The following is a 26,155-nucleotide window of genomic DNA, read 5'->3' on the forward strand; positions in this document are numbered from 1 at the left end:
TGTTCATTTAAGTTTCCATTTTCAAAAATACGTCAGCATTTGGCAGAGAAATTGAATTTTATTTATCTTTTATTCTTGAAAAGAACTAAACGAATCATTAATGTTAAGGAATGGAACTGAACTAAAAAAAAGGATTTTGAGATAACAGTCTAAATCTACCTGCTCAACTTCCAGTATAACATTTGACCATACTAATTAATAGTAAATCATTATCAAAATCAATTACAGTTTACAACTCATGGAGCGACACTAAACGCTGCAGACTCCAGGCACCCTACTGAATCCAAACTAACCTTCGCCCTTCTCTAACGCTTGATCTTGTTTGAAATCTCACATCAATCATTCTCTCCATGCTCATATTCAGTCGGTCCGCCAGGCCCTGGAGAGCAGATGCCTGTCTGGTTTATAATGTTCGGTTGTGGCTCAGTTATGAATGAGAATTGATTGAATGTGAAAGAGCTCTTCAAGTTGAAATATAAAAAAAGCGCAAAATGTGCATTACGACCTACCCTTGGCATGTTTTCGTGCCAAGCATGCATGCACATAGAGCCCCTATGCATGTACACACTCATGCACATGCATAAAATGCTAAAATGGAATGCATGAAGGTGGATTCAGAGTCACACAATATAGGAGGTCACATGAATAAACACACATATAAATGTCAGACAGAATTTTCTCATGTGAGATGATATTTCCTAAAACTAATCTGACTCCAGTTATCATAATGTAGCTGTGCGTGTGTATGCATGCATTAACAAGTGTTTGTATGTGTCTGGATGACCAAGCTTGCACTGTATTTCTCACTCCATCACTGTAATTTCTTCCTCGCTGTGTCTCATCTACCCGGTCTCTCCTCCTTTATATCTGCAGGGTGTGTGTGTGTGTGTGTGTGTGCGTGCGTGCATGCGTGAATGAGTCATCACTGGTGCAGAAGATCATCTATATTCCTTAAGTTTGCCCAGATCTCCTGCTCACATGGCCAATGCAGCAGGAGAACACTACAATAAGACAGACACATACTGGTTGAGACTCTTAATTGAATTTTGTTTTGTTTATAATGAGATGACAATATTATCTATCCTCTACCCTAAAACCAAACCCTCTCTCAGACCTGTATACAATATCAGATTTTATTTAAGACATCCTTTTGTATATTAATTATATAAGTGATTTTCCTTGAAGGTGATTTCTAGATTTACCATGCTCAAGGAGTGTGAAACAAACCCATACCAGCAACATCAAATCAAAAAAATTTTCTTGCACAGTGACTATACGACTATATTAGTTTCTGAAATGAAGATTTTACATCTGAAATAATGTACTAACACCCGCAGGGCTCAACAGGCATCCTATGACAGCACTCTTGCCCAAATTAATGAAATGCACATAAATTAAAATCTATGTTCTTATTGTACACAATATATCCATGTATGTGTTTAATCAGAATGTCAATACTCAACAGATCTCTCTATACACTATAAATAAATAAATAAATATATAATATAAATACAGTATATAATATATATATATATATATATATATATATATATATATATATATATATATATATATATATATGTATATATGTATATATATATATATATATATATATATATATATATATATATATACACACACACACACATACTGCATGTTTATTTATTTCTGGCTGATCCTTTAATGCACTTTCTACCATAAACAAATTTTAGTTAAATTTAAACAGAACCATTTAGAAGTGAGCATCACAACAGCCTACTCACTCTAAAGGGCAGAGCACTTGAAGTGAGTACTCTGAAGGATGTATTGTGTACACCCTACACAAAGCTGTACATCACTGCCAATTTATTCTGAACTGGAATGTTACCTTGGTAACACAGCAGCAAAATTCCAAAAATGCAGTTCAGAATGTTGCAGGGAAAAAATATTAAATGTTCCCTTTCTAAAGATTTATTTTAGATTAATTTGCATACTCTCTCCCCACGTGGCAAACAAACTAACATGAAAATATGCAAATCAGTACAGTATTACTGTTTTCCAACCGATAAACCACAGGGCACAAACTAATGGTGTGAGCTCCCCCATCCTCTGATGTCCAGAGATTTCAGTTGAATTTTAGCCTAACAGTGAAATGAGAAGAGCGATTATCAGAGGAAAAGAGATAAGCGATGGGGGAAAGGAGAGGAGGAGAAAGAGAAATGGACCCTGCCAAGGGTGCGAACATCAGAGATGATCAGAGATCAGACTTTCCGTAGCCTTGAGCCGATCTTATTACACCACTGAGGTGCTTGCTGTATTACCCAGTGTGAGTTCAAGTAATGTGAGAGATATTCTTACACACTGAAGGGAGCAAAGTCTTCACCCACTACATATTAAACCTGCTTGATGAGGACACACACACAATGTAATTAGCCACCTTACTGAGGACATTCTGTTCTACAAACATTTCCTATGTGTAAAACTCTTGAAATGTTGCTCAGCATAACAAATTGGGGGACCATAACTGTTGTAAAAAGAACATTTTAATTCCTGAATAACTTTAACCAAAGCCATAAAAACCTATTTTTGTTTTTTATTTTATTTATTTTTTTGTAAATGTAAATTACATGTAAATAATTCACAATATAATATATAAATACACTCTATCAGTCAAAAGTTTGGGGTGTGTAAGATTTTTCTATGTTTTTGAAAGAAGTCTCTATGCTACATTAATTTGATCAAAAAATACAAACAAAAACAGTAATACTGTCAAATATTGTTATCATTAAAAATACTGTTTTATATTTTTATATATTTTATCACATGATCTTTCAGAAATATTTCTAAAATGATGATTTATGATAATGTGCTGTTTAAGTTGAGGAAACCTATTTTTGAGGACTGAAAACAGCAATTATTTGAAATTAGCATTATATTCATTAATTCATTCATTTATCCATCCATGTATTTATTTGCTGTCACTTCTGATCAATTGAATGTATTTATTTTAAGTTAATGTTTTTTTCTTTCAAAAAAAAAAAGTATTTTTATGGTCCAAAAATCTGCAACCACATTGAAAATATGGTAAGTAATGAAAAATCTTTTTATTAAATGTGAAATAAATACAAAATATAAGCATTTTCACTCGTGGTCTCAAACCTACTGACCGCACTCTGCATATACAATATTCAAGCATAGGTAATATAGTATACATATATACATGCATAAATAGAATCATGCATTAATAAACAGGATAAGTGCTCTGAACACATAAATGGTCTCCAATGAAATAAAATTTAAGCAAAGAAACGTAGACTTGTCTATTAGATGCTCATGCAGTCATGACCACTATGACAGCAATAACTACAATCACTCTCTCTTGACTCTCTGCTTACCTTTTCCCATGCACATACCGAGCAGTACTGGAAGCTAATGTCTCTCATCGTGTTCTTCTTCAACCAACAATAGCGCCCGTCCATCAAACACTGAGACTAGACTGCCAATCTCTCTAGACAGACACATCTAAATAGTCAAGAAGGTGGACAAGTGTGGACGAACGACATTAGACTTGAGCGCTGTCCCCGTAACTCAATACCGCAACGGTGTGTACTGATCCCATAACTGTTGATTGAGTTACAGAGGAGGATTAACCGACCAAAGTTCACATTAACCTTTAGCACAGGCACACTGAGAGATATGACCACAAACAGTTTATCTCAATACAAATACACAAAGAGAGCTGTCATTGTGTCTTATAACTTGTGTAAAGGTGGAAGATCGTGCAGAGTATCAGGTCAATCAATTAACAATATGCTAAGCTATCAGGCTATGTGCTTACCAGTGGGCTTAGTAGTTAATGGTAAGCTAAACTATCAGGCTAACTCGGTAAAAGTATGTTATCAGGCTAAATGTTTAACAGTTTATTAAGTTATCAGGCTATTAATTATTGATTAATTAAACTGATTTGTGATGTAAACATTAAGAAAGACAATAACTGTCTAATAAATTGATAATTTGAGAACAATTTACATTCAAAGGTTAAGATGACATTTAGAGAACCAGATATTTTACATGCAAACAGCTAGATCACTCTCACTCTTCTGATTGGCTGTGATTTTATCACGTGATACAGCATTTTTTTTTCTTTTAGTGTGGACAGAAAAACTTTCTCACTGCAATCTTGTCATGCTGTGCCTCAAATGGAGTAATGGAGACAAATGTTATTATAATATGATTCAACAGAATACAGTAAGAGTTACTTTATCAAATGTTCTTTAAAAACCCAATGACGTCAAATGTCAGAAGAGATAAAGACTGCATCTGTAGCAAAATGATTAGAAACACAAGCGTTGTGCAGGTTCTGCTGAAGCATCTCTACACCACAAGGCACTGAGGAAAAACATAACAGTTAATAATTTATTAAAATAATTTATTCATCATGACTAGTCAGCTCTTTGATGAGACTTTAATGAAGTGTTGACAAACTGCCTCTCTGGCGCAGGACAGATGCGGTTTGAGGGAATGTAGTGCACTCTTGTTCGGGGAGCTGACCATGGTGCTGAATCAAGCACACAGTACATAGAGTGGAGCTCAACTACATACTCACTGCCTAAACAAGCCTTTTCTATTTTTGCTGATGGCCTCGAGGCCCACAGAAAGCATGCTTTGTGGTGCTCCCAACCGTAATGTTGATGCTTTTAGTCTGTGGCCAGACTTTTGATGAGCCGCATTAAGTGTGGTCAACATTACAGGTTCTTCTGGCCAACAACAACCCATTTAAACAGGAAGAGGCTATTTGACTGACATGTGGATAGTTGACTTGAAGTCTAAGATGTCCATGAAAACCGTTTTTAATCAATTAAATCAATGTATAAGGGAAATGTGTTTTAGGTGCTGTATTATGTTGGCATGTTTTTGTGACATATCAGGACACAACTTTGTATACATGTATGACATGGGTATGACACAGGTATTACAAGGAGAGGGTGACTTATGAGGACATAACCCATGTCCCCATTTTTCAAAATGCTTATAAACCATACAGAATGAGCTTTTTTTTTTTTTTTTGAGAAAGTAAAAATGCACAAAGTTTCCTGTGAGGGTTAGGGTTAGGTGTAGGGTTAGTGTAGGACCATAGAATATACAGTATAAAAACCATTAGGCCGACGGGATGTCCCCACTTTTCACAAAAACAAACGTGTGTGTGTGTGTGCATGTAAAATTGTAATAAAAAATAAATTAAAGTAAAATAAATAATTAAAATTAAAAAGTACATAAATTAAAACAAATAATTCAAATTTAAAATTAAACAAATAAATATGTAGAAAAGTTAACAATAAAAAAATAAAAAATAAGCAAATAAATAAATAAATAAGTTTAGTTTGAGTACAACATATCACATCACTTTCCAAAAGTATTTAATGATAACTACCCACTGACCTACAACAGTTTATTTTTTCATGTGATTTTAGGGGTGATTAAATCTAAGAATTAGACACACACACAAAAAAAAATGTTCTTAGTAGCAGATTTACCATGTAAACACTACTTTTTTTTCTAGTCACCTGACTCCTGAAAGTTGAAAGTTTTTATTCCCAACATCTTTGTCTAAATACAAATCAGACGCTTGTTCTAACAACCTATGGACCAGCTGATGCTGGAGCTTAGATGATTTATACACCCTATATTTTGACCATTTTGACATAAAATGTTATTTCAGTCTGAACCATCTGCAGTGCTGGTGCAGTAAATTATAGTCCAAGTATTACTCTGGGAGGCCTTAAAAACAATAACCAATGTACTGTAGCAGCTCCAAATGTGCAGTCACTCATCTATACACTCTTGTTTAGCTCACTTTTAAACCTTCTCCTGCTTCTTCTCTCACAAGTAAAAGTGTCAAAACTCTCTCCCACTGGCTCCGACCTGCTGAGATTCCTGTAATATCAAAAGTGAGAGCAGTCTAAACCTCCCTGGAAAATGTCACACATGCACTCCTTTGCATGTGCATTAAAGTAATAGCTTACACAAAAATGAAAACTGACTTACCCTCAGGCAGTCCAAGATGTAGATGAGTTTGTTACATCATGAGAACAGATTTAGGGACATTAAGGATCCCCGCCATCAAAATGAGAGATGAAAAACATCAACAATAATCCGCAAATAATTCACATGACGAATGTTTGTAAGAAACAAATCCATTATTTAGGCATTTTGACTTACAATCAATGTCCATAATACATTAACTCTTCCAAAGTAAAAAAAAAAAGGTCCATCCTTGTTGTCTTCTGACATCAAAATACAACTGTTTTGGACTGTTCTCCCTTTTAAGCATATTCTCTCTGTGCATATTTCTCTCCTGATTCAGTTCAGATGACTTTCATAATGAAGAAAGCAATATTATGGACAGTGGGCAAATATTTTAGCCAGAGGCAATTGTTTGAAGTTAAAAACATCTAAATGATGGATTTGTTTTTATAAGCTGTTTGGACTCTCATTCTGACGGCACCCATTCACTGCAGAGAATCCATTGCTGAACATGTAATGCAATGTTAAATTTCTCCAAATCTGTTCTAATGAAGAAATGAACTCAAACTGTTCCTGTAAATGAGGAGGGCATACATGAAGATCCTTTTTTTTTTTTTTTTTTTTAAACATCTATTACAGTGCTGAAAATTAAGATGGATGAGCTAGATTAAAGATTTTAAACTCCACATAAATAAGAGGTCATAAAACCCGCATACGAGCCAAATAACATGAAAACACATGATGCTCCATTGATCGATTTCTCTCACTAACAGCATTCGCAAACCTGTGCAAAAATCTTAAACAAAGATTTTAATGTATCTTACTGCTTCTCCATAACAAAACCAACACACACAGAAATGTGAGTATTCGAACAAACACATATACACACATCCAGTGACGGAGATCTAATTAAAGGCTGTGAGATTGAACATGTCCCTCCTTCTGATAGGGTAAAATTAGATGTTACAGATTTGGATTGCATTCTCACTGTGACATCTGGCACGTCTGCTGGAAGGATGTGTGGTGTTTTGCTTTCGCATATTCGTGTTTGTGTAGAGAGAAAAATAGAGAATGTGAATATGAGCTAATGCAAAATGTGAAAAGCAAATATATATATATATATATATATATATATATAGAGAGAGAGAGAGAGTAAAAAGAACCAGCGATATATGCAAACACACACTCATATAAACCCACCGAATGTTGAATGTCTCAACACAGAACATCAATAATCATGCACTGGCTGAGCTGAGAATGGCAGTAATTGCTGCGGAAATCGATGTAAGTCTGTTGCTCACAGTGTATTTCATCTTCCTATGAAGGTCACATTTCGTTTTCACAGACTTAGAGACACACACTCGCACAGAAATACACACTCTCACACACAGACACAAAGTCTATACACCGACATAGTCCTGTATCGTTGAATCAGGCACACATTATGATACTGAAATACTACATGAGAAAATGCTTCTCAAAATATCCTTCTTTAATGGTGTATGTGTATCATTTGTATGAGTATCTGTACATATACTGCACTAGTTATAGGTGAAAAAAATATGGTAACACTTTAGTATAGGACAGCTAAATTTTTCATGGGAATTAACGGGAATTATTGGGAATAAACAACCTGATTTAATGCAATTCAAGTTTAATTTCTTCCCTACACATTGCTCAATACTGCAGGGCTATTGAGGCCACACCCCATACATGCACTGTGCTTTCCTCCATAAAATGAACATATAATTTATTAAATCCTGCACACAAAATATCAAAATATCCATCTTTGTAAGTATTCATGCAAATTACATGAATTTTGGAAAAACTTATGTTTAAAAATTCCTTGTGCCATGTAATATACTGTGCAACTAAATTAGGCTATACCAGTGTAAAATCAAATACACTGACTGAACAAACCATAGACTGGAACAAACATTTAGGTGAGATAATAATAAAACAGATGTCTAAAGATTACCCGACCTCCCCCCCCCCCACCACACACACACACACACACACACTCCCCTCTAGTCACCTAAGAGTGAGATTCAGCTCCATTTTCTCTGAAGCCGCATTTGCTACATCAGAGCCCAAAGACTACATATAAGATTTGATATTCTAAATATATTTGATCTATGGGATTCGTCTAACTATTAAATACCAAAAAGTGTTTTTACAGTAGCTAGCTAGCCAGTAAATCAAGATCTAAAAATCTAAAGCGAGTTAGCACTATTTCATTGACAATTTATGAAGTATAAACTAGCTCAAGCTGTGATGCTCTTTCTGTTAGCCAGTTGTCTGTTATTATACAGGAGTACAGTACAGTATCGCGCAGTATTACTGGTATTACAATTTATAAATGATTACATTTTGTTTTTTAATATACTTTAAATTATAATGTTTTTTTTTTCTGTGATGCAAAGCTAAATTTTGAACATCATTACTCCAGTCTTCAGTGTCACATGATTATTCAGAAATGCTTATTTATTATCAATTTTGTAAACCGTTGCTGTGCTTGGAAACAGTGCTGCTTAACGCTGCTTTTATTACCTGTTTTATACCTTCAGGATTGTTTGATGAATTAATAGTAAAAAAAAAGAAAAGAAAGAAAGATATTAAATATACCTGTAAATACCTGTAGAAATAATTTTTTAGAAATAAATTCCTTAAAACTCCCATAAATTTCTGGTAACTACATGTACTTTTGTCGAAAGTTGAAATTTAATACACAAATAGTATAAAAGTACAGTTTAATAGTACTTTAATAATATATAAACACCTAATAGTATATAAATCACCTTGCATACTATGCCGTACAAACGGTATAAAATTGCATGCTAGAATCTAACCATTAGCCAAATCTCATGTTTTCCTCAGTGGAAAATATAATTTTCCATTTTCCTCATAACATAAGATCGCTAAGAGCAAAACAGCTCAAAGATTTAGACAGAGATTACTTCCTTGGAAAAACAATGCAAATGCATATCTGTTGGCAATGCTATCTGCTAATATTATATTATATTATCTAATGTTTTAAAGGCTGTGTTTTTCGACATGTTTGCTTCTGCACTATGATAAAAGCAAATAAGAAATATAAAAAGTATAATTACAGTTTTTTTGTTTGTTAAATTAACGCAGTTTAAAGGACATTCACAGTCCTCTAATTTGCAGCAGAGCCAGAGAGCTGGTGCGGTTTTCTCGACAGACGGACAGGAGGGAGACCTATGGGGGCTTCTCTTACATCACTGCTTCTTTGATTTCACTCTCTGTCTCTCATCCTCCTCCTCCAGGCATCCCTCTCTCATCTCTCCAGCCCCTGCGTCACTCTTTCATCCTCTACAGAATTCAAGTATGTGTGTGCGAGTGCGTCTGGAAGAGAGACATTTGAGCATGCACGTGCGCGAGTGCATGTATGTGCGAGTGTGTGAAAGAAACGAGGTGTGCTTAACATGTGTGTGCCGCCGTCCCCAAGATCCCCAACCTCAGCTAACTGACTTATGAATGTTGGATGGGGGTTTTTATGATCTTGTTAAAACTGGTTACATTATTCAAAGCTCCATTCATTCAGAGAGAGAGAAGGTAAAGAGAGATAGGTGGATTGAGAGGGAGAACGAGAGAGAGGCCGCAGGCTGAGTGAAATTTTAATGAATTCTCTCACGGTCGGAGGAAAAAACGATTGTGAAAGTTGGCAGAGAAGGACGAGATTTCAACTCTGCTGATTTCTCCTGTGTCATCAGCTCTTTTACCTTTTGTCTCATCTAATGGGAGATGTTTGAAGAAAGACCAAGGAAAGTGAGATGTCAGGGGTATCATTTTCATCCAGATGTTGCTTTTCTAACCTTATTAAGACAGAATCGAAAAGGTTTGCACAGACCAGGACTGTGTTTTAACCATTATCTAACTTACACTATAGTTCAAAAGTCTGAAAGTCTCTTATGCTTACCAGGGCTCTATTTTTTTGATCAAAATTAAAACAGCAATTTTGTGAAATATTAATACAATTAAAAAATTATTAATTATTGCTAAATTAATTATTATTAAAATAACTATTATATTATATTATACTGACATTTCATTCACTGACACACTTCACTCAGCAGTGCAAAAACTGGCCACACATATACTTACTTGCCAGCAACCCGCCAAGATAAAGCTTGCTGATTATAGGTTTGAAAATGAAACTGAAAACTCAGATAAAAATAAAAATTAAATAAATAAAAAAATCAAATGGAAATATTAGCCTTGTATTTTTAAGTGTACTATAAAACAATTTTAAATACTCACTTTGTCTTTTAAAATATAATAGTATTATGTATGAGCCAGTTCTAATGAATCAGTCTGAATTAGTCTTCAGTATTTTACAGCATTTGTAGATTTCTTTCGGATTTAAGCAAAATGCAGATTATATTTGAAATGTATCCAAATGAATCAGAATCAAATCTAATTAAACTGGAAATCTGTATTGATTCTCAGCTCTAGATACAAAAAAACAAAATAAATAAATAAACATTAAGGTGGGCCACGCTCTATAAAATAAAGTTTCCAAATGGGGGTTATCTCAGCAATGGCATTATAGAACCATTTTTGGTTTCCCAAAGAATTGCATTTTTACGTGAATAACTTTTTATAGTTTAACGGACATTTTTATCCAATGGCAAGGTTCCATGGATATTTATGAAACCATAGATGCCAATAAAGAACCTTTAATAAAGACAGCAGTAATTTGTTGTCATGTGAACAGGAAGATTGTTTTTAATGAAATGATGTCTGGTTAAAAATCTTACTTCACCCATGATTGGCATTCACTGTGGACCCTGTAAGTGTGTGTGTATGCATGTGCACCTGCAGGCTCCATATCACACTCCTTCACTGTTAACGATAAGAGATACTTGAGGCGTGTGTGCGAGTGTTTCCAGGGTTGAGATAGGAATGTGAGTGTGTGAAGAGATGTGAGATCACGTGTGGACAGCCTCTCATAGTCCTGTCACCTGTTGGGGCTAGTTCTAATGCTTGCAGATGAACGTCACAGCTTAGGATGGTCACTAGTGAAGGTTTTTGGACTGTGTTTGTTCTTGTTTTTGTACCCAAAATACACATGAATTAGAAGAAATTACTGACAACATGGGCACTATTTTCTCTAATACATTAGAAGCTGTTGCCCCCATCAAATTGAAAAAGGTTAGAGAAAAACGTACTGTACCATGGTATAACAGTAATACTCACTCTCTCAAGAAAGTAACTCGTAGTCTTGAACGCAAATGGAGAAAAACTAACTTGGAAGTTTTTAGAATTGCATGGAAAAACAGTATGTCCAGCTATAGACAGGCTCTAAAAACTGCTAGGGCAGAGCATATACAAAAACTCATTGAAAATAACATTATATAACAACACAGTGGCTAAGTTAACAAATTACCAGACACCACCTGATTCAAATATTCCACCAACGTTAAATAGTAATGACTTTATGAATTTCTTCACTGATAAAATAGATAACATTAGAAATACAATAGCGAATGTAGATTCTACAGCGTCTAACTCTTCAGTTTCATCCATCGCACCCAAAGATAAACTGCAGTGCTTTACAAATATAGGACAGGAAGAGCTAAATAAACTTATCACTGTATCTAAACCAACAACATGTTTATTAGATCCTGTACCCACTAAATTACTGAAAGAGCTGTTACCTGTAGCCGAAGAACCGCTTCTCAATATCATTAACTCGTCGTTATCTTCACGTCCCAAAACCATTCAAGCTGGCGGTTATCAAGCCTCTTATTAAGAAACCAAAACTAGATCCTAGTGTACTGGCAAATTATAGGCCTATTTCAAATCTTCCATTTATGTCTAAAATTTTAGAAAAAGTTGTGTCTGCTCAATTGAGTACCTTCCTGCATAAAAATGATCTGTATGAAGAATTTCAGTCAGGTTTTAGGCCCCACAATAGCACAGAAACTGCACTTGTTAAAATTACAAATGACCTGCTTCTTGCGTCAGATCAAGGCTGCATCTCATTTCTAGTTTTACTTGATCTTAGTGCTGCGTTCGACACCATAGATCATGACATACTCATAGATCGATTACAAAACTATACAGGTATTCAAGGGCAGGCTCTAAGATGGTTTAGATCCTACCTGTCCGATCGCTACCATTTTGTTTACTTAAATGGGGTGTCATCTCATTTATCATCAGTAAAATATGGAGTGCCACAAGGATCCGTCCTAGGTCCCCTTCTATTTTCAATATACATGTTGCCCCTTGGTAATATTATTAGAAAATACGGAATTAGCTTCCACTGTTATGCTGATGATACTCAGCTATATATCTCAACAAGACCAAATGAAACTTCCAAATTATCTAAGCTAACAAGAGTGTGTAAAAAATGTAAAAGATTGGATGACAAATAATTTTCTCCAATTCAATTCGGATAAGACAGAGATATTAATTATTGGACCAAAAAACACTACACAGAATCTTGTAGATTACAATCTGCAACTAGATGGATGTACTGTTACTTCCTCTACAGTCAGAAATCTGGGTGTTATATTAGACAGCAATTTGTCTTTTGAAAATCATGTTTCCAATGTTACAAAAACTGCATTCTTCCATCTTAGAAACATTGCCAAGCTATGAAACATGTTATCTGTTTCTGATGCAGAAAAGCTAGTTCATGCATTCATGACCTCTAGACTCGACTATTGTAATGCACTTCTAGGTGGTTGTCTTGCTTCGTCAATAAACAAGCTACAGGTAGTCCAAAATGCAGCAGCTAGAGTCCTTACCAGGTCAAGAAAATATGATCATATTACCCCAATTTTACAGTCTCTGCACTGGCTACCTATTAAGTTCCGTATCAGTTACAAATTATCATTACTTAACTATAAGGCCCTAAATGGTTTAGCTCCTGCGTACCTAACTAGTCTTCTACCACGCTACAACCCATCACGCACCCTAAGGTCACAAAATGCTGGACTTTTGGTAGTTCCTAGGATAGCAACAGAGGTGAAAAGTAACGAATTACATTTACTCGCGTTACTGTAATTGAGTAGCTTTTTTGTGTACTAATACTTTTTAAAGTAATTTTTTAAATGTGTAATTTTACTTTTACTTAAGTATATTTTGTTTGAAGTATTGTACTTCGCTACATTTTAAAATACATTAATTACTGAGTAAAAAAAATAAAAATAAAAAAAATAAATCGCTCCCTGGAAACTACGTCAGTAAATAATGGGCAGGAGGGCAAACTGGCGCTAAAGTCACAAGAAAGATGAAGACGGACAAAACAGGCGTTAGTGGTGCAGACACCGCTGAAAACGAAACCCCGTCATATTCTGAAGTTTAACTCGAAGGAAATGAAGTGAACCCCTGGCCATATGTATGCTATATTATGCAGTGTAAGCTGTACTTGCCTAGGAAGACCAAACTAGCAGCTTATAAAATCTCGACAAGACATCAACCCTTCGCAAGAATGTAGAGGTAAGCTAAATAATTCGTTGCATTGGTGGTTAAAATGAAGCTTTGACATTTTAGCAAGAGGTTTTGCACAAATTAGCTAAAAAGACCGTGGTGAGGAGTGTGCTATTTTTGTTTTAATGATGTGCGCGCGCATTTATAGTGCGTTCTTTCACTGTGTGATTCAGTCTCCTAAAATGCATTTAGAATGATCACAAAATTGAAGATATAGGGGCAGAAAATTCACATAGTTATATAATTTCATATATTAAATCAAAATCACACAAAGAATGCCATCTTTTCCTCCAAAAATCATCATGAATATATACATACATATATATATAACAGTTCAGTAAACAAGTTAATTAAGAGACTTGCGTGTTAGACACCATATTGCCTTTTTTAGCTCTATTTCTACAACAGAAAATAATTCCAAACACAGCCACCAAAGCAGTTTTGCGTCTCTGAGCAACGTGACAGTGTTTCATTCCTGAATGAATCAACCATTTAAATGAGTCGGTTCAGTCGCAATGACTCACTTATTAACAGTGACTTGCTGACACATACTGGCCATTTTAATTTCACATTTAAAGTATCTTTTGATTTTTTTTAAATAATTAATTTCTTATCATTTCAAATGAGTATTCAACATTTTATGTCTTGTAAATCAAAACATTATTCATGCATTTGTAACTGCAGGTTAAATGCATTCTTGTCCTGCACTAAACAGTGTAATACATCTAAATGCCGCTTCCAATGAATCTTCTGCATTTCCTCTGCATTAAAAGATGAGTTTGTTGATACTGATTTGCCTGGTAACAGCCCAAATGTTTTATTATTCTAAATAACTGATTCCTTTAATTAAAAACAACTAGTTTGAGATTAATAGACCTATCCCAGGGGTGTCAAACTCAGTTCCTGGAGGGCCGTAGCCCTGCAGAGTTTAGTTCTAACCCTGCTCCAGCACACATATCATGTAGTTTTCAAATAAACCTAAATGATTAGATTAGCTGGATCAGGTGTGTTTAATTAGGGTTATATCTAAACTGTGCAGGACTGTGGCCCTGCAGGAACTGAGTTTGACAACGTTGGCCTGTCCCATTTTGACTTCCTCCCACTGTTAAAATGTAACTAAGTAATTTTTACTCTGAGTAAATTTTAAATGAGCTACTTTTTACTTTTACTTGAGTAGATTTTTAGACTGGTACTTTTACTTGTACTTAAGTAAAATTTCATTAATGTAATGGTACTTTTACTTGAGTAGAATATTTTTGTACTCTTTCCACCTCTGGATAGCAAAGTCCACTAAAGGAGGTAGATCTTTCTCACATTTGGCTCCCAAACTTTGGAATAGCCTTCCTGATAATGTTCGGGGTTCAGACACACTCTCTCTGTTTAAATCTAGATTAAAAACGCATCTCTTTCGCCAAGAATACGAATAATGTATCTTTTAAATTGTGAGTGTAGTTGCATCTGATCAAATGTGCATTTTTATTCATTAGCTTGGGTTAAACTAATTTTACTTTGTTGGATCAGCAGCTATGCTAATGATGTACCTATTTTGTTTCTATGTTTTGCCACGGACTAGGATTTACACAAGCTCCAGTCTGGATCCAGAACACCTGAGAAGAGATGATGCTGACCCTCAGAGGACCTCAGATGATCCTAACCTTGAATCAACAAACAGAACTAACAATTATTGCTACATGTGTGACTGCATCATATAATAACTATTAATTAATAATATTGATAGTTCATCGTCTAGCTGACTACGTCTTGTATTATTATTATTATTTTTTATTTTTTCTAAAATCCTGTCAAACGTGCACAAATTACTAGCTACTGCTAAATATTGTAGAAACATAATTTTCTGTAAAGTTGCTTTGTAACGATTTGTATTGTAAAAAGCGCTATACAAATAAACTTGAATTGAATTGAATTGGTGTGAGTAGCCAATTAACATTGTCATAATGTCATTTTCTTGCAGCTTTAGAGTGATTAGTCACATGACATTTATGCCTCAGAAGACTGGCTAAAAAAGCAACTTGCATTGAGATGATTTGGAATGCTAGCAGACAGCTTTCTTCAGGTATTACTGGCCTCTTTGGATGTGAAGGAGAAGAGGAAGACAGAGAGGAGGAAGTAGTCTGGCCAGACTGGCTCCTTCTGAGTGTTAATAAGAAGGATAATGAAATTAGAGGTCTATGGAAGGCTTGTAGTGTGGTCGACATGCTGTTCTAACTTCATTAGCAATTATGTAAACATGGGCAATTACAGTGTTTTCATGCATGTGTCCACTTTTTTAAACTATATTAGTCAAATTTCTGAAAAATGTCTTTAAAATATAGTAATTAATTTAAAAACTTTCAAAAAATGTTCACAAGTTTATAAACTAATTCAGTTCCCTCAGGGGTTTTCAAACTTTAATATCAAGGACCACCAAATATAATAACTCCCTTACAAGGGCCCCATTCTTAAACGCCTGCTGCATATTTTCATGTAAAAAGACCCATAAATGTGAGAAAAACAGTGAAGTTATTCAATATAAAATCTTATTTATTTTATATATCAATATAAAATCGCACCCACATATCTACGTTACTATGTGGGAAGATTTGCATAACCCACCCAAATGTTCACACAAAGAAAGAAGGTGTCGCCACCATGTCGTGAAGACACTGTTTCGTTGTGAAAGCAAAACTACTTTGTTTGGGCTTCCAAAAGATGACACAACTAGAAATCTGTGGTTAATTTGTATTTACAATGTTCCAGAACAGATCAACTCAAATATTCAGATGTGTGCAGCACATTTTATGGTGGACTGTTTCCTGAACCTGGAAGAGTAGACTACAATGACGGCTGTTCTGATTCTCAGTCTGTAAGTACGTTTACATTTTTAAAGGATTTGCCATTGATGATTCAAACGTTTTTGAGTTTTAAGCAGTGTAGTGTAGTGCTTTTTGTTTGTCGTTTCTTCAAACACAAATGCAGACATGGTTTTATGTGAATCAGGGGTGTTAACAAAGAGAGACGTGCAAAATATGTAGAGCTGGGAGTAGCAAGGACTGTAATTAAGAACCGCTGATATTGTCATTATAATCCTTAATTGCCAACAAATGCCTCGTTTATAATAGCTTTGAATGTTTTTGTCTCAGCGCTCCAGGACACATGGCATTACAGTATCGTAAGGGGCGTAACATTTCCGTCACACGCTTGAGGTATTCAGCCAATCACAATGCACTGGATAGCTGGCCAATCAGAGCACACCTTGCTTTTCAGACTGATGAGCTTTGTAAAATTGACACATTTCAGAAAGGCGGGGCATAGAGGAGAAACAATAATCTACATTATGTGGAAAATAATGTTTTTTGAAACTTAAACTGCATAAACACATTTCATTACACAAAATAATGTTCTTTTTAGCAACATCATATGACTTCTTTAATATAATATAATATAGTGGGGAAAATATTTATTTGATAACCTTGATATATATATTAGGGGTGTAACGGTTCACAAAATTCACGGTTCGGTTCAATACAATACACTGGTGTCACGGTTCGGTTCGGTATGGTTCGGTACGTTTTAGATACAGCAAAAAGAAAAAATTGGCACATAAATTTCCTTGATTTTTAAAAAATGTTTTATTTATTAAAACTAACAAAGTATGTTTTTTGTTTTTTTTACATTGAACAATGATGGAGCTATTCTTTACCCATCTTCTATGGTGTTTTCTTAGCAGCATACTGTATAAAACAAAAACAGCTCCTTATAAAAAAAAAAAAATGAAAATGTTATATTAGTTATGAACAAATACAAAGATGTAACTTTTTATATGGAACTCTATAACTCTTTATATTGAGTGTGTTTTTACTCAATTGGTTCTCTATAGGGCTTATGTTTTTTGGAACAAAGCAGGAATTACGGTCTGTCTGAAATGGGCTCGTAAAGGAATATTGTAACGGGGCTCAATTACATTAAGCATGTTCTTAAAACCTATGTTTTCCACTACATAGTAAGGTGCTCGCTCACTCAGTACGCGCTGAAGGCTCGTTGCAAAATGGCTAATGCGTTTAACAGACCAGAAATAGAAGATCCTCTAATAACCAACAGGTCTGGTGTTTGGGTGCACTTTGGATTCCCTGTAAGCTTTAATGGTGATGATAGAATGAATGGTTAAAAGTAAGGTCTCATATCCGCAGCTATAACGTAAATGTAGCCTACCAATCGCCGTGGTGATGTCTTTTGCCCTGTTTGAATCCATTGGAAATGTCTGTCTAAATGCTGCGGGGATAGTTTTCATGCGTGTATGTCTCTCCTTTTTTCCGTCCTTTCCCAGATACTGACACACTAAGGTGATGTCGGCGTAAATGAGTTGACATGTTTCAAGTATTCCTGCTGGTGTTTTTTTTTTTTTTTTTGTATTCCCGCTGGTGTAGGCTACCCTAGATGCGACATATCGTTGTTTTTTTATCCACCACTCTCTTGCCATCACCATTATAGCTTACAGAGAATCCAAAGTGCACCCAAACACCAGACCTGTTGGTTATTGGAGGATCTTCTATTTCTGGTCTGTTAAAGGCATTGGCCATTTTGCAACGAGCCTTCAGCGTGTATTACTGAGTGAGCGAGCGCCTGACTGAGTAGCCTAACATAAACATATAAGTTGGTGGGTTTTTTTTCTTCGGGGGTGTCAGGGGCGTTGCCTGTTACGTCGTTTGGGTTATTGGGCTACCTTGTTGAACGCATATCATTATATTTCACATTTTTTAAAATTTTCCAAATATAATTAATTTGTCCAACGAACCGTTCGGTCCATAATGCGTACCGCGTACCGAACCGAAAGCCTCGTACCGAACGTTTCAATATGAATACGCGTATCGTTACACCCCTAATATATATTTATTATACACATACATACAGTATATATACTGTATTTATTTTTAAAATGGCACTGCTTTTTAAATATCTGAAAGTACACTCTTAACGTCAGTCAGTGAAGCATTATAATATGATAATTAAGTATTATTTAATGATAGAACTTTAGTAATTAGAATTAAAACTTGATTACCATGTATGAATGCATAGATATTTTAACTGAGCATTTTAACTGGACTAGTGGTGGTGCTTTGTTGGTCATTCAGTGTTTCTGTAAAAAAGAAAAAGAAAAAGGGAAGCCCTTACAATAATACTTATAAGATGATAATAATAATACGAACAACTACTAATAAGCACATTATAAAACACACTGAGGATTAGCGAGCTACTGGATTCATGAATATTAATCAGGTTGTGTGTGTTTGCTCAAACTGATTCACTGAAATCAAAACAGGGACGATAATAGGTGAGCACCAGCCAATGAGATTGTCATTTGCGCATTAGCTCTGCCCACTACCAGAAAACACGTGAAAAAATCATCCGTTATTTTGACAGGAAAATACAACAAAGTATATCATTTACATCAATTCTGCATGTATGTAAGACTCTCTCGTTCTCTCTGCTCTCACCAAAATGACGGCGAGTGGTGCGCCTTTACAGTAGAGTTCAAACACAGGTAAACTGTGCAGCCATTGAGATGAACTTAAAAATATCACAGATCTCTTGACGGAGAGAGAAACTCTGAAGCAATCAGTCTGCGTTGGCGTCAGAGTGTTCGGCGAGTGAACATATATCTGAATCTGAGCTAAATTATATTCTTCCTCCAACTCACATACTGGTGCGTAAAATCTGAGAATTTATTAGACATCATTTAGTCGCCCAGAGTGAAGATTTAGTCGCATGCAAGTGATTTTCTCGCAATGTAGAGAGTTGTTAATAAGTCAAAAACATCTTCCTGACAAAGGAAACAAACTGTTTTCCATGTCTAGAAACCCGAGCTCACTTTTCTAACACCACTCCATACGCACATATTTTCAAGATGTCATTCTGCACGGATGGTTTTCCATTCCAACACTTAATTTTTTTATCACACTTGAGTGTTTCCTCAAAACAGTGTTGCCAAACAGGCATGGAAAAAAACTGATGACTGACTGCTCCCATACACCCAAACATATGCACCACTCCTAAATACTTATTTTCAGTTCCTGAACGATGCAAAAATCTGACACACCAAAACAGGATAAATGACATGATAATGGACTGCTTTTGTAAAAAAAAAAAAAAAGTTGCTGTTTCCAAGCAACTAACAGGTAAGATGAGCTGCAGTTTTGTTCATGCACAAAACTAACTACATGAGAGAAACAAAAATGTGCCTGAGAAAGAGAACCAAACATACCACATGATCACAAGATGATGATGTGTAATCATGAGAACAGATTATGTCGACACTGTATTTGTGATACAGCATAAGCCAATGGCAATTAATTTACATTTGGCCCAGCATTTGTGTAAAGTTGAAATCAATTTGAGCAAGCATATAGGCAGAACAGAACACATCTTCCTTCTTTTCTTTCCTAAAACAAAACCCTTAAACATCAAGATCATTGGCATACAGTTAGGAGGACAGACGCATGCAGACTGACCAATAGTTTGTGCTGTTGTCGAAGCAGGTAGAGGGCAGCAGTCTCGGGTGAGAGTTTGTGTTTCCTGTCCTCTAGCAGTTGGTATGCTTCCACATGCTGAGGCGACAACTCAGATAAATGCGACGGAAACACATCATTCCTCAGTTTCTAGAAAATACAGAAACAAAAACTATAAATGCAGAATTAATAGATATATAACAAATAGTAAAATACTTTATTTTTAATTAATTAATTAATACATAATTTTATTCAGGAAGGATGCATTAATCTAAAGTGTCAGTAAAGACATTTAGCCTATAATGTTACAAAAGATTTATACTTTAAATAAATCATGTTGTTTTAAACTTTCTATACATCAAAGAATCCTAAAACAAATGTATCATGGTTTCCACAAACATATTAAGCAGCACATTTGTTTTCAACATTGATAAAAAATAAGATTTTTCTTGAGCAGCCAATCAACATATTGGAATGATTTCGGAAAGATCTGATATATTTCTGAAAAGTAATGAAATTTCTGAAAGGTAATGACATTTCTGAAAAGTAATGACATTCAGATCAAGCAAATATTGTTAAAGCTTTTCTCAAATCCAACTTTGCATTTATGTGCCATTTCTGGAAGGTAAAAGATGAAAATATTATAAATTATAAACTTAAATATGTTTTTCCCCCTTTCTACAGGAATAAAATACGAACCTTACTGCTAAACAAGTATATCATCTACCAATAAAGAGTCTAGCTAGCTAGCGTTTCTGTGTTTACACTGTGTGCTCTTTGTTAGCAGAGTGACTCTTTTGTGGTTCTTGTCAACAGTGGTGCTTTCCTGTAAGGCCTGACTTTAGCAGGTGGCCAATGAGTACAAAGCAACATTACACCATCATCGTGTTCTTTACACATTACCAGGGGCTATTACTACTCTGGCAAGCAAACAGGAGCTTATCAGCGCATCTGTTTGTACATGTGTATGTGTGTCCATATACTGGTTTGGGTTACATACTAAACATTAACACCTGCTCCATTTGATTGTAGAGAACAAACAAGCATGAAAACAGAGTAAGGGTATATTAAACTGCTGTAAATGGACAACACATACAGAATGATTTTGCTTGTTGCTGTTAGTCCTGCTAGCATGAGGCTAAACCAGATGTTTGGCTTCAGCAAAAGCTCCCAGTGCCCGAAAAGCTTACAAATTCAAGCTGCTGTCAGCCTCCTATGATCTGATTGAAATATTATGAGTGAACAAACTGAACATTCAAGAAACAGCCATTTCACTCACTATGAATAGAAGTGACATGCTAACGTGACATGCTAAGTCATACTCATATGTCCATAAATGTGAAACCACATTATCAAAAGACAAGGTTACATCCGTTTCTGAAATGTGGTGCAGTTTCACAAAACACATCAATAAAATTGTGATTCATAATTGTACTGTTTACTATAGTGTACAGTCGTGGCCAAAAGTTTTGAGAATTACATAAATATTGGAAATTGAGCATGCCCAGTCGAATTGTAGAGGTCCTGAAAAAGAAGGGCCAACACTGCAAATACTCTTTGCATAAATGTCATGTAATTGTCGATAAAAGCCTTTGAAACGTATGAAGTGCTTGTAATTATATTTCAGTACATCACAGAAACAACTGAAACAAAGATCTAAAAGCAGTTTAGCAGCAAACTTTTTGAAAACTAATATTTATGTAATTCTCAAAACTTTTGGCCACGACTGTACTATACTTTTAATGTAAAAATGAGGAAGAATTAAGATGTATACATTCACATGTAGTCAAGGTTTAAAGAAAACGAAATATTTAAATATATGTTTCAAATATTTTAATAAGAAAATATTACATATGACATTTCTAGAGACAATACACACACACACACACACACACAAATTGAACATTTCTAATAATGATGTGTTCAAACTAGATTTTTGAAAGATTTTTCCTTCCCTTTTTTAACACTTTATGTCATTTACCCATATAACAAAAATGTTAATACAAATACAAGCAAAATAAAAGCATTTTTGATCTCAGACTTTTGAACCCCAGAGTATATCATTTATATTTAAATACAATAAAGACTGACTATGCAGGACAAATACTGGATTGACTGTATCTAAGATGCCATTTGAAAACAGTGCAAAGAACTTCATTAAATCAACAAATGTGGTACGAAAACCACCAAAAACAGCCATGTAATGATCCAGCAAGCAGATTACAGTACAGTAAGTATATGAAGCATTTGAGATCTCCAGATACTCACACCTGCCTAAGCGTCCGCTCTTTAGACAAGCTAGCCTAACGGTTAGCTTAGCCCTCCAGATCACAGGACGCAGAGGGAACAAAAAGCATGTTTACTAATTCATGGCAGCAGTCAGGTGTAACGGGGGGCAGCCTTTGTTCTGCAGAAGATTCAGAAACGTTACACTGATGTCCCGAACCATGGATAATCTACAGGGCTAAAATTAGACTGTTGTGTTAATAGCTGTGAAGGGAAAATGGTTTGATCATTGACAAGTACGTGAAAACAGATAGCCTTGAATAGCCTGGTGACCCCTGGGCATGTTGTGTTATGCCTTCGTGTAACTGTGGCTTTTGGCTGTGCATGGGATTATCCAGAACCGGTTCTGTTTTTTTAAAAGAACCAGAACCGTGAGCTATTTCTAAGTTTCGGTTTCGAAACGCTTCTGGTGCAACACGTGACCAAGCGCTGTGAGCAGCGGCTGGTGTTCTGATGATTCTGCGTTTCCCATAAAGAATGTCACAAACCAAATAACAGAAACGCCACTCTGCCTGTTTAATTACTGAGCACATTGTTTCCAATGATGCGCACTCCACAGATTTGCCGTGCCGCATCGCGTCTTTAACTGCCGAACACGTATCCCACAACTGCACGCACAGTCGTGCCTTTGATAACTGTGCAAGTTTTTTTGTCTAACTGTACATGTACCTGCAGCGCGCAGCACCTGCCGCCACTAAATTACATTTTATTTGTCCCATATTGTCATTAATATACATATTGACTTCAACTTGGACCACTAAATAAATAGACTGCTATTGTTATGCAAGTATGAGGGATAGATTATTTAGTATAAATGTAATTTCAAGAGCGATAAACAAAGTGATAGAAAATATTTTTTTCATGCATTTTAAATGTAAAAAAATGTGTAAACTAGGGCTGCACGATATTGGGAAAAAATGACATTGCGATATTTTATCTTTCTGCAATATATATTGAGATATGAAATCTAATCTAATTTTTTCTTACAAACAAAAATGGGGTGAGCACACTTACATTCTCATTTTAAATGATTTAAACATCGACACCATCGTGTCAATTGATTAATATGCACGAGGGAGAGAGAGCAAGACAGCGCTCGTGTTGTTTGAAGACGGTGAGCGTGCGGCCGGGGCTCTCTCTCTCTCTCTCACTGTCTCGCGCTCTCTCTCTCTCTCTATTTCTCGTGCTCTCTCTCTCGCTCTCTCGCGTGCGCGCTCTCTCTCGCGCTCTCTCTCTCTCTTTCTCGCGCTCTCTCGCGTGCACGCTCTCTCTCGGGCTCTCTCTCTCTCTCTTTCTCGCGCTCTCTCGCGTGCGCGCTCTCTCTCGCGCTCTCTCTCTCTTGCGCGCGTGCTCTCTCTGCCCTGTTAAGCTGAAAGGACTTAAAAACACATGCAAATTATAAACTTTCACTCTATGATGGTTAAGCTGTGCAATTAATCTGTGAATCACATTAGTCAAGGGCCGGGGAGCAGCTGGCCCGTACAGTTAATGAATAACGGATCAACTACGACAACCTACATCGCACATCCTGCGATATGACTATTATGGATTCGTACATCGCGATATCGATGCTAAAACGACACATCGTGCAGCCCTAGTGTAAACCATTTATTACATCAAAACATCTCCTGACTGCATTATTATTTGTAAAATAGGGGCTTTATGGAGTGTGTGTATACATGGTTATAAGTATAACAGTTTATATTTCATTAATTTAGGGAAATGAACAAGTGTCTTAGCCCTCAAGGGACTATTTGGCCAACCAGCTTATTCCTGCTTGAAAAGCAAAATATTATTGATAGTTAAAAAAACATCAACTTTGAAGCATATGGTGATTGATGGACTAGCATTACTCAACACTACTGTACCTTCCAGCAACACTACATACAATGAAGGTAAAATAGTTAGGGTTGCAAGATATATTATCGGGCGATGATGAATGCGCATCTCGTCAGTAAAGCCGCTTATCTAATCAGCGGTAAATACCATCGGGTGTGTGATTTCACATTGAGCAGTTACATGGAGCCGTTGTTAACTGACAAGCTGCACAAATTCAAGCTGATAATAAACGTGGATTTGCGCAGCTTGTCAGTTAACAACAGCTCTGTGTCGTAACAGCTGCTCTATGTGAAATCACACACCTGATGGAATTTACAGCTGATTAGAGAACCGGCTTTACTGACGAGATGCACATTCATCATCGTCCGATATATATCATGCACCCCTAAAAATAGTAAAATACATAATAACAGTGCATTTAAATGGAACCGGAATCAAAACAGGAAAATTTGTATACTGTAATATATGTTGAATTTTGACACTGCTAACCTTTAAATTAAGTTGACAGTAAGTAATAAACAGTATTGAGTATTGAGTAGTTGAGTATTATGCAGTTTTCCTTACCACAATTTTTTTAATAGTTGTTTAATGATTTTAATGGAACCGGAATTGGAACCGGAACCGTTAGGTGGAACCGGAACCAGACAAATTCTAATGATTCCCAACCCTACTAAAGAACCTCTATAAAAGTAGGCAATTTCACACAATTGTCCGATATTTGTCATTTGCATGGCTGGCCACTCAATGACCTTTAAAATGCTGTGTGCTGAAAGAATTGCTGTAGATCAGAGAAAGAGTTAGTGCACTGCACAGCCACTGGCCTCAAGAGAGTGAGCGGCAGGGTATTTATAGCCCTGCTCATCCCCAGCTGCATGGCTCCTACACCCCGCCAACAGGCAACTGGGCAACACAAGCTCACCCCTCCAGTAACCCACCACACTAACGTCCATAACGCAAACAGACATCTGGACATCAGCAGCCCTCAAAAGAGAGAGAAAAATGATCAGGCAGGAAAAAGATAAAACGGCTGAGAGCAAGCAAGAAAAAGACCTTCCATCAGACCACATTCAGTGCGTTCACCTCTGGAATCTATAAACTAGTACTCGCTAGAATCACAGAAAAACTATATGATTCTATAATATTTCATTCTCCATTATCATTTCCTTCAGAGTGTTTGAGGTCAACTTCCACAAAAAAAAGACTTCTGACAATAATAATAGAAATTAAAATTTGATTGCTTTAGATATGCTTAATTTGTCAAAGTGATATTATTATGATATTATTTAAATTAATTCCATAAAACACACTTGTTATGCCATTTAAATGACTGAATTTTGATGTTAATACATTTTGTACTCCTCAAAGTTTAATGAAATATTCATACATGTAAATGCTATACCCCTCATTTATGAATATGAATCATAAACTAAAACGGCAAATGTAATTTTGTAATAAAAATGTTGTTTTATTTTGTTTTTCTTAATGTAAAATGATATTGTGATGAGTGGGGCGGGGCCGAGAGACGTGGGAACAGGAGTGAAGCCGGTGGAGTGATTGGGAATGAGCGACACCTGCTCGACCCACCGGTCTCGAGTCCCACGGAGGAGATGGAGGGATATAAAACCGGAGCAACGACAGTGACGGAGGAGAGAGGACCAGGCCTGGGTTTTAGTTTGAGTTTTGATTTTTATTTGTCAAAACAGCGCGTCAGCCCCTCAAGGACGACTGACGCGCTGTTTTGTGTTTATTTAGATCATTAAAATATAATTTGATTGTCCGCCGGTTCCGGCTTCCTTCTTCCGGGCTTCGGCACCACTGTAACGATAAAAACCTTCATAATCATCGGGAAGAAGGAGGCGGGAACCGGCGGACAATCAAATGATATTTTAATGATCAAAATAAACACAAATAAAAACACAAAACACAAATAAAAATCAAAACACAAACTAAAACCCAGGCCTGGTCCTCTCTCCTCCGTCACTGTCGTCGCTCCGGTTTTATATCCCTCCATCTCCTCCGTGGGACTCGAGACCGGTGGGTCGAGCAGGTGTCGCTCATTC

At 36.0% G+C, this 26,155-nt stretch overlaps 1 protein-coding gene across 27 annotated transcripts in view; it reads right to left on the reverse strand.

Annotated features, from left to right (window-relative positions):
• The window catches only part of rimbp2b (RIMS binding protein 2b), a 141,174-nt gene that overhangs the window by 95,257 nt on the left and 19,762 nt on the right, over window positions 1–26,155 (reverse strand). For all 27 annotated transcript variants that reach the window (XR_009422760.1, XR_009422759.1, XR_009422761.1 and 24 more), the window contains exon 3: window positions 19,974–20,120. Coding sequence is in view for 20 of the 27 variants with exons in the window: in XM_059503423.1 (XP_059359406.1) it covers window positions 19,974–20,120 (147 nt within the window). In the remaining 7 variants the exon portion in view is untranslated. The remainder of the gene's footprint in view (window positions 1–19,973; window positions 20,121–26,155) is intronic.

The sequence above is a fragment of the Carassius carassius genome, chromosome 21, assembly GCF_963082965.1.
Source record: "Carassius carassius chromosome 21, fCarCar2.1, whole genome shotgun sequence".
Classification (NCBI taxonomy): domain Eukaryota; kingdom Metazoa; phylum Chordata; class Actinopteri; order Cypriniformes; family Cyprinidae; genus Carassius; species Carassius carassius.